General features: G+C 44.5%; 2 protein-coding genes across 3 annotated transcripts; both read left to right on the top strand.

The window, feature by feature from the left end:
• The first annotated feature begins 535 nt into the window (after positions 1-535).
• On the top strand, positions 536-2,979 carry LOC116396185 (natterin-3-like). Its single transcript, XM_031870625.1, has 2 exons — positions 536-894; positions 1,842-2,979. The coding sequence occupies exons 1-2, from the start codon at positions 738-740 to the stop codon at positions 2,930-2,932; spliced, it is 1,248 nt and encodes a 415-aa protein (XP_031726485.1). The 5' UTR covers positions 536-737; the 3' UTR covers positions 2,933-2,979.
• An 833-nt stretch (positions 2,980-3,812) lies between these two features.
• Positions 3,813-7,153, top strand: ptrh1 (peptidyl-tRNA hydrolase 1 homolog). 2 transcript variants are annotated; one of them, XM_031870587.1, is made up of 6 exons: positions 3,813-4,218; positions 4,302-4,439; positions 4,930-5,137; positions 5,302-5,401; positions 6,089-6,134; positions 6,464-7,153. In XM_031870587.1, the coding sequence occupies exons 2-6, from the start codon at positions 4,332-4,334 to the stop codon at positions 6,896-6,898; spliced, it is 897 nt and encodes a 298-aa protein (XP_031726447.1). In that variant the 5' UTR covers positions 3,813-4,218; positions 4,302-4,331; the 3' UTR covers positions 6,899-7,153. The 2 variants fall into 2 exon arrangements, with proteins under 2 accessions (XP_031726447.1, XP_031726446.1); XM_031870586.1 differs by having other exon boundaries at positions 3,813-4,439.
• The last annotated feature ends 1,597 nt before the right edge of the window (positions 7,154-8,750 follow it).

The raw sequence follows: 8,750 nt of genomic DNA, 5'->3' as shown, positions 1-8,750 counted from the left end.
TTTCACAAAAATGCACTGCCCTAAAACTCTTAAACTTAATGAAGTATTTTGGTGCCAAAAGCCAGCCGTCTGTGTTAAGAAGTATTCAAAGGTTTCAACAGTTTCTCAAGTTAAACAGTTTCAAAACAACTAAGTAAAGTAACTTTATTAATTGTTGCATTGTAATAACTGTTGGGACTCAGCAGGATTTATTCAGAAAGCTAAAAACAACAAGTAGAAGGTGGACTGATTTGTGTCTGAAAAGTTAGGCAGTTTTAATCTCTTTTAAATTTAATATCAAACCAGAAATGTATGAGAAACATGCAGGTTATTACAGTACAGCTCAAAGCTAGGGTAGGTATTACATTACATTACATCCCGACAGCAATCAATGAATCAAATGCTGTGACTGCAGTCGCTGCTGTTGCAGACTTTCATTTGGTCAGAAAGTAGAAGTTCTTGTGTCTTCTGGAGGGAGGCCTGAAGAGTTAGCAACATTTGCAGCTAATGCTGTTCTCTACTTTCATTGGAGAAGAGTTAGAAACACTGGGCTCAGGTTTTATATCCTCCTCTTGTTAGTTTCTCAAGAATACAAAACACTTTAACTTTTCTCCCTTTCGTTATTCTTTTCACAAAATATTGTTGTAAAAATAATTAGTCAATCAGCTTCCAAAGGAGGAGGCGACCACTCAACCCTCGCCCTGTGTTTCATTACTTTGGTACATTTGATGAGTTTTGTGTCAAACTGAATCCCCGGGATGCTGACATGTTGTGTTGTTGTTGTTGTTGTTGTTGTCCAGATGAGGTGGTGTGTGGCTGTTGTCTCGGTGGTGCTGCAGCTCTGCAGCCCAGCGCTGCAGTCTGACCCGCTGCTCTACGTGGCCCAGCTGCAGGACGGGAGAGAACAACCCAACAGTGAGTCTTCATTAGCATGAACTAAAAACATGATATATTTACAACTAGAGGGAACAAGTGTCCTCTCCCACAATGTTCACCAAAGTGTATCCGCACGGTGAGTCGGACCCTCTCCAAAATGTAACGGGTTCTTCCCCTGTCTTCACCTGTCAACTTAGCCTCATACAACGACTCTGACATCTTACGAATGATGTTCCTGCAAAAGTCCAGCAACACGTGATAATTTCTCTTCGTTGCATGAACGCAGTCTTTTCAAAATAAACTTCAGTCCTCACAGGAAACAGCTCAGTTAAGTTTAGGCAACAAATATACTTAGTCAAAGAAAAGTATGCAAGTTTCGTGACAAATAAATCAACGTTGACTTCTCGCGGGAACAAACAGGCTGAAAGATCGCTTTTTGTTGGACCCATCTACGAATTACGACGCATTGTTTTTCGTAGGAATAGCTCCGGATGCTGGAGGAGACCAGCCTGCACCTTTCCATCAAGGTTCATGAAAAGATGTAATCCTGCTGTCAAACAAACGAACCGAACTGAGAACATTACCTCCTTGGCCGGTGTAATACCAACACACAAGCCACTTTATGACAGTGGCTGACCAAAACATGACATTTTGACTCACGATATACCTGCTTTCATCTGCATGTCGTGCATCTGGCATTCCCTCAAACTGTCAGTCGTGTGCACCCTCGAAAATCTACGCTAGACATCCGCAAGAAGCAGGTATCGGTGTTCGCAAAAATCTCAAGATCTCAAAGAAGATATTCTAGAGACGGACAGGAAAAATTTTGCCGCCTCAAGCACATGAATGTTTCTTGGATTACAGCCTTTGATTAAGACGAGACACTGTTTTTATTTGGAATTGTTTATATTGTTGGATTTTGGTCAATGTAGTCTCCTGAAAAAAATCAGTTTTATACTAAAACCAGTTTCTTCCCGTCTTTCCAGAGCCATGGCTGAACCCCACGCTGGAAGATGTTGTTCCTTCCCGGGAAGTCATCCAACCTCCTAAAATCAGAGAGATCCCAGAAACCGAGTCGACCTCTCACTCCTCCCCCATGTTCGGTGAACACGCCAACCTCAAGTGGGTGACGTGGAGCGGCCAACTCCCAAACGGCGCCGTCGCCATCTTCAACGGCTACACCGAACGCACCGACTACGTGTGCAAAGTCAACTGCGAGGCCGGCTTCTACTCGCCCAGCAAAGGGAACTTCTGCCGGTACCCGTACGCCGACAAGGAGTACGCGGCCTCCAAGTTTGAAATGCTGGTCAACGTGGACCACTTTGAGTTCCTGGAGTGGGTTGAAGACTCGTACGGGTCGGTCCCGGGTTACGCCGTCAAAACCTGCCAGGACTCGGACATCTTTGTGGGCAAAAACAAGTATGGTCTCGGCAAAGTGGTGAGCCAACACGAGGCCTTCTTCCTCCCCTGGGAGGGCGATGAGTACTGGTACAAGAGTTACCAGGTTCTCGCCATCAACAGGGACGGCTACAGCCAGCACATCTCTCACGTGGTGTATGGCATCGACCAGATGGAGCTCTTCCACCATCCTCCTGAGGCCCTGCAGCTCGCCAAAGTCACCAACCTGGAGTGCAGAGCCGTGGCGAAGACGGTGACACTGGAGAAGACCAGCTCGGTGGGGAAGACCTGGGACATCGGCAGAGAGACCCGCAACGGCTCCGTCTCCACCATGAAGGCCAAGGTGCCCATCCTCGGCCCGGGGACCGTGGACTTCACCAAGGAGCAGAAGGTGACCTTCTCGGAGGGGACCAGCGTGGTAGAGTCCATCGGTCACTCCGTCTCCGTGGAGCTGCTGGTCCCGCCCAACCACTCGTGCGCTGTGAGGATGGACGGCAGGAAGATGACGGCCGACATCCCGTTCACCGGCAGGCTGAGCAGGACCAACCACAACGGAGACACCCACTGGACGTACATCACGGGCATCTACGACGGCGTGAGAGTCGGCGAGATCAACGCCGTAGTGGAGAGGTGTCAGCCGGTGACGGACGCCGTCCCCTGCTCCCCAACTCAAGACTGAGGACTTCAAAAGTTAAATAAAACTCTGTTTTCAAAATAAAATACAATCATGAATGTAAAGGCGTTTCTTTGTATTTTTTTAGATTTTACTCAACTACTTGCTCCTTGAAAGTATTTTTTTCAGTTATTTAATGTATTACTTGTCAAGTTACAACGCTGAACTATTTTTTAAATCCCTTGAAATAAACGTGTATGAAGATATGGCATCAATATTTTGTAACAACATTGAAATAAAAAAGGAAATATCGAACCGAAAGAAATGATAAATTAAATTTAAAAAATTAAATAAAGTATTGGTTATTTATATACAACATTTATTTAAATCAGTCACTGAACATTTCTCATTAAACCATGCAAACCTGTGTATATATGTAATATAGTGGGGGTGAAAAGTGATTTATTTTGATATACTATACATCACTTCAGTGACAGGATAAGTAATACTGAGACAGTAAATACATATATTTGCATATTTGGACCAGACCACTACCAAGGCCCAATTAATTGCAAATGAGTTGCTAATAACAGACTAAACTCTGGCAATGTTCTTTTCAAAGTCCCAAAGTGATCTACTGCAGCAGGGATTTGATGAACTGCTGATTAGCTGCAGGTGTGTTTCACCAAGAACATCACAGGTGTGGTGTTGCTGCCACACTGACACTATACTTTGTAGTTGAACACACAGACCCTGATATAGTATAGCACATTTCAACAACAAGGTAATTCAAAGTGCTTCACTTAAAACCATTAAAAGCATCAAAACGTTTATGTCGCTTCTAAAGAAATATATATACGGTGTAATTCTCGGTCCCCCCGCTAGGGGGTGCTGTAGGCCAACAGAGGAGGAAGTACCATGACGCTACTCGTCTTTGTAGCTCTCGTTGACTTACATGAGAGGCTCGAGAGGACGACCGGCTAATGTGACCTCACATGAGACCCGACAACAGCTTAGCACTGAACATAAACTCTCAGTTTGTTGTCAGCCTCTCCGGTTTTAACGTATTCGGCGGTTGTTTCTTAAAGTGTGTCCGTTGGTGTTGTGCTTGTCATGAGTTAGCCAACGAGCTACATGAAGCTAACCTTAGCAAGCTAGCTAAGCTAAGCTACTTCCACACAGTTGTAACACAAATACAATGTAAAAAAAAGGAGTTTCAGATGACTAAATTAGGCAAAATACAGATAAACATAGCTAAATCTTAAGTTCAAGTCTGTTGAATCCCATTCATAAATCAGTGTATTTAAATAATGGTCATGCAGGTTTAATGATAGTAAACGTTGCTTCATCAGGTGAAAACAGCTGACTGTCTTTATTCATGAGCCGATCGACAGAAGTCTCAGTAGTAACTCGTTTCTGTCGTGTTTTGTCGCAGTTGTTGAAGAAGCTGCTGAACTTTGTCACAATGAGGAAACTTTTAACGAGACTCATCAACAGAGTTCTGCTGAGTAAGCTGTTCACACCAGCGATGTGTGGGGAAGCAGAAATACACACAGAAGGACGAAGAAGGCTGGTAAGTACATATAAAATATATATTTATATCATATGAAAAGCTCACATCAGAGAGAGAGACAGAGAGAGATTTGATGCAAACTGAGAAAACACAAAACAGACTAAATATAAGTCGAATCCTCTGTTCCTAACTTATTTGACCTCTGTGTGTTAACTTCACTCTGAGTCCCGTTGAAGCCAGATAGATGAAGCCGTGTGTGTGTAGAGACACAACACAACGTCTGTAGTGTGTCAGCAGCCACAGAGGCCAACACACAGAGGCCTGTAGTGTCTGTGGACCAGTACCATCAGTACGAGGCTGCACATCTGCTTCTGCTTCTATTAGAGGAACATCTGGCATCGTAGCAGCACGAATCCATTTCTCCTTTAGTGTGTTTTTAAAACTTTTATTTTGATATGTCTTGATTATCTCATTAAACTTAATTCAACAGTAGCAGTACTGTATAATATAATAATGTGTGTGCGTGTGTGTGTGTGTGTGTGTGTCACAGGTGGTGGGGCTGGGTAACCCGGGGATGGAGGGTACCAGACACAGCGTCGGCATGGCGGTGCTCGCCGCGCTCGCCGCCCGCCTCGGCGTGGCCGACCGTTGGCGCGGCGACAAGCACGTGTCCGGTGAGGTCATCGTGGTGTCGCCCGTGGTGCTGCTCCGCCCACGGCTGCTCATGAACCTCAACGGGGTGTCGGTGGCCAAGGCCGGTGAGGTCATCGTGTGTGTGTGAGGTCATCGTGTGTGTGTTTATTTAGTTAATTTTTGTATTAATATCCTGAACTCTTAATCTTAATCAAAGCTGATGAAAATTATTTGTTTTAATCAATTTCATCGATGGACAGAAACTCTAAAGTGTGCGTTCGTCCTCCAGCTGGTAAATTCGGCATCAGGCCTGAAGACATCGTGCTGGTCCACGACGAGCTGGACAAACCTCTGGGGAAGGTCGTCATCAAACACGGAGGAAGTGCCCGGTGGGTTTCCTGTTTCCTGTTTCTGTGGTCTCAGGTCGTCGTCCACGCTGCGGTTCAAGCGTCTGGGAAACTTAAATAAATATTATAATGTAGAGTTGCAATGAATAATCGATTAGTCATCAACTATTTTTATTTATTTTTTTATCTTTATTTTTTACTTTTTTCAGTTATTGTCTTGCTTCTTGCAAAGATCATAGTGTATCATTTATCATATTTTATGTTATCATATTTATTAATCAGATAGTTATAGTCTTTCTATAATGCATTAAATCAGTTATGATGCATTATAATGTTGTTATAAGTTACTATAAGTGGTCTTTGTTTGCTTAAAATTCATTTTCTTGCATATATTTATTCCTTAAAGCAAACCACGACCACTTATAGTAACTCATAATCACATTATAATGCATCATAATAGTGATTATATTACATTATATAAAGGTTATAATGTATTACAACAATAGCAATTATAACACACAAACGAAATAAAATGTGTAATTATGTTATTCAGCATTATGAATATTCATGAGTGCTCGTATCTATAATCACAACATGCTGTAAGAATATAAGTATAAGATCACAAATGTAAGAACTAGTGATTATTGTAATATTTGGTGGGAGAGAGTTGAAGGAAATGTCTCCGCTGTGTTTAAAATGTAAAGTGACGTCACCGTTCTGGTTCCTCAGAGGTCACAACGGAGTGCGCTCCTGTGTCGACTGCCTCCAGACGGACGTGAGTGATTCTGATGTTCAGTGTGTGAGAGTCACTTTAAACTCTTCTGTCCGTCGTGGTGTTTGAAGATAGAAGATAAAAACTTTATTGGTCCTCAAGGAACTTTGTGCCAAAGATGCTCAGTACATAAAGCAAAGTTCATGCATGCATACAGTAGTTAAATAAATATATATATATATTCACAGTAGAATACGAGAAACTTTACGTTTGTTTGCTGCTGAAAACACTGAAATAAAAGACAAAAGGACAAAGAAATGATTTAGTCCTTTTTAAATGTAAAAACACTGAACAGCAGAACATGTTTAAGTAAATCCTCGTCTCTGACGCAGGTGATGTCCAGACTTCGGGTCGGGATCGGCCGTCCGGCGGGGAAGACGTCCGTGGAGCGTTACGTCCTGGGCCGGTTCTCCTCGGAGGAGAAGAAGGTTCTGGACTCGGTTCTGGCTCAGAGCGTGGACCTCCTCCTCTCCCAGCTCGCCCTGCAGGACTCCCAGCCCCCCTCCTCACCAGCAGGGGGCGGGCGAGCGGCGGCGCCGAGGGGGAAGGAGACGAAGAGCTCTTCATCTTCATCTCCAGCTGCTGCTGCTGAAGCTCAAGAACATGAACCTCACAGAGACGATCTGAGACTGAGACATTGCTGCAGATCAACACGAAGGATCCTTCAACCGGAGCCCAGGTTTGACCTCAAAGAATCAGCTCCAACCTCCTCTAGCAGCACAGCTGCAACCACATCTGTGTGTTTATTACCTCCTTCTTTTGTCTGATTGTTGGTTGACATTGATGACTCTCAAACATGCAGACTGCTTTCAGAAAACAAATGTTTTGTAACAAGTTTTTCTCTTTTATTTGTAATTTTTGAAATATGATCAGATCGCTCATGAACGGTCCGTTAACTCTGTGGTTGTTTGTCACTGTGTGGATTTTGAAGCTCATACTGATTATGATTATTATTTATTGTGATTGAAATCATAAATGTAAAGGACTGCAGCCTTGCTGTTAATAAAGAAGTAAAAATGTCATTTCCATGTATTTTTTATGGAACCGTTACGTGTCATATGATGTCTTACAGAAAAGTTACTCCTCATTTCTCGTGAGTTTTCTGATGAAAGTCCAGCAACACGAGTCGGTTTCAGCTCGTTACATGAATACAGTCTTTTCAAAATAAACTTCCGTCTTCACAGGGAACTACTTGCGTTTAAAAGAAGGTGAAAGTACAAGCGTACGATTGGTTCCTGTGTTCTTCACTCTTTGGCCGACATGTGCTCTGATACTGATCTGTGATCAGCTGCTTTCAGAGGATTCATCAGCAGCAAACTACAGTCGCAGTGATCTGTATCAGTACACGCACAACTCTTCACCACCAGAGACCAGACATCCGTTGGCCTGATTCTCTACTCGAGGAAACGCGTCTAACAGCAGCTCTCGTGATCGTGGCATCGAGCATTTTAAAATCATTTGAGTGCGTCGTATGAGGGGCGTGAAACAACAGAGAGTGGAGGAACTTTGAGTGAACAGACTCAAGTGAAGAAGCTCGAGAGTCAAACAGGAAGGAAAACAACAAAACGCTCTTTTCTTGAAGCTCAATTTCTCCTCTTTTGTACCGAGAAGTGGCGGCGAGCACACGGCTCCCTCACATCCTTGTCTTTTGGCTAAAAAGTAAAACCAACCATATTGATTCCCCCGCCTCCTTTTCCCAATTGTCACACTAATTACACTCTTCATCAATTAGGCGACTTTAATGAGTTGCATCCAGTCAAGAGGCGCAATGCGTTCTCTCACACAGCAGAGAATGCCGGAGGAGGTGTGTGTGTGTGTGTGTGGGGGGGGGGGAAGAAAAGAGCATATAAAACAGAGGAGAAGAGGCCGCTGAATGAGGGGAATCAATACAAAGGGGGCCGGTAGATTGCGATGGAGGGCTGAGGAAGAAAGGCAGGCGAGAAACAAAAGGGGCCAAACATTGTTGAGACCCGGTTTGTTTGAGGCCTTCTGTCCCGCTGCAGCTCAGAGTCACAATGGCTGCAGGGACACACTTGTGGACATGAGGAGGAGGGGGCACACACACACACACACACACCCCGTTGAGCCTCCATCGGGCCACTTTCCCAGCCCTCCTTCTTGCTGGTCAGCAAGCTTCACCGACGGCTTTCAATAACTTTTCTTCTGCAGGAGGTCAGAGGTCAGCAGTGGGGCTGGACACCTGGACCCTAAAATTTATTCAGGAATGGGACCCCCCCCCCCACCGCCACGCACTATGGCCGGGCGTAGCTGGGCCAACAGTGGCCTGGTGGGGGGTCTTCCCACAGTGGAGCTAACTCTGCAGAAACACAAAACAGGCCCACTGATGACTGAGGAGGATGATGAAGAAGAGCTAATGGAACATGCACACATTCTCACTCTTACAGCTCTGATCGGTATTTTTGAGCCACGATGGCGGCGTTGCTCCAGTGATCTCGATGTCGTGATGTTGGTCAGTTCACCACTTTGGTCTCTGACTGAAATATCTCAACATCGAAGAAACAAAATGTGGTTCAGACATTCATGGTCCCCACTGACAACATCCTACTGGCTTTTGCTCCAATTAAAGCTGCATTCTCTCTAGTGTCCACCAGGGGGCGA

Source organism: Anarrhichthys ocellatus, unplaced genomic scaffold (assembly GCF_004355925.1).
Source record: "Anarrhichthys ocellatus isolate YVR2014 unplaced genomic scaffold, GSC_Weel_1.0 scaffold53, whole genome shotgun sequence".
Lineage (NCBI taxonomy): Eukaryota > Metazoa > Chordata > Actinopteri > Perciformes > Anarhichadidae > Anarrhichthys > Anarrhichthys ocellatus.
The sequence above is the reverse complement of the archived record's forward strand: the minus strand, read 5'-3'. Positions and strand labels throughout refer to the sequence as shown.

Excerpts from the sequence above, each read along its gene's own strand:
- ptrh1 (XM_031870586.1), top strand. The coding sequence starts at position 4,245 with ATGAGCCGATCGACAGAAGTCTCAGTAGTAACTCGTTTCTGTCGTGTT. Across the intron at positions 5,402-6,088 it reads AAACACGGAGGAAGTGCCCG|AGGTCACAACGGAGTGCGCT; the intron begins GTGGGTTTCCTG and ends CTGGTTCCTCAG. Across the intron at positions 6,135-6,463 it reads TCGACTGCCTCCAGACGGAC|GTGATGTCCAGACTTCGGGT; the intron begins GTGAGTGATTCT and ends TCTCTGACGCAG.
- LOC116396185 (XM_031870625.1), top strand. The coding sequence starts at position 738 with ATGCTGACATGTTGTGTTGTTGTTGTTGTTGTTGTTGTCCAGATGAGG. Across the intron at positions 895-1,841 it reads CGGGAGAGAACAACCCAACA|AGCCATGGCTGAACCCCACG; the intron begins GTGAGTCTTCAT and ends CCGTCTTTCCAG.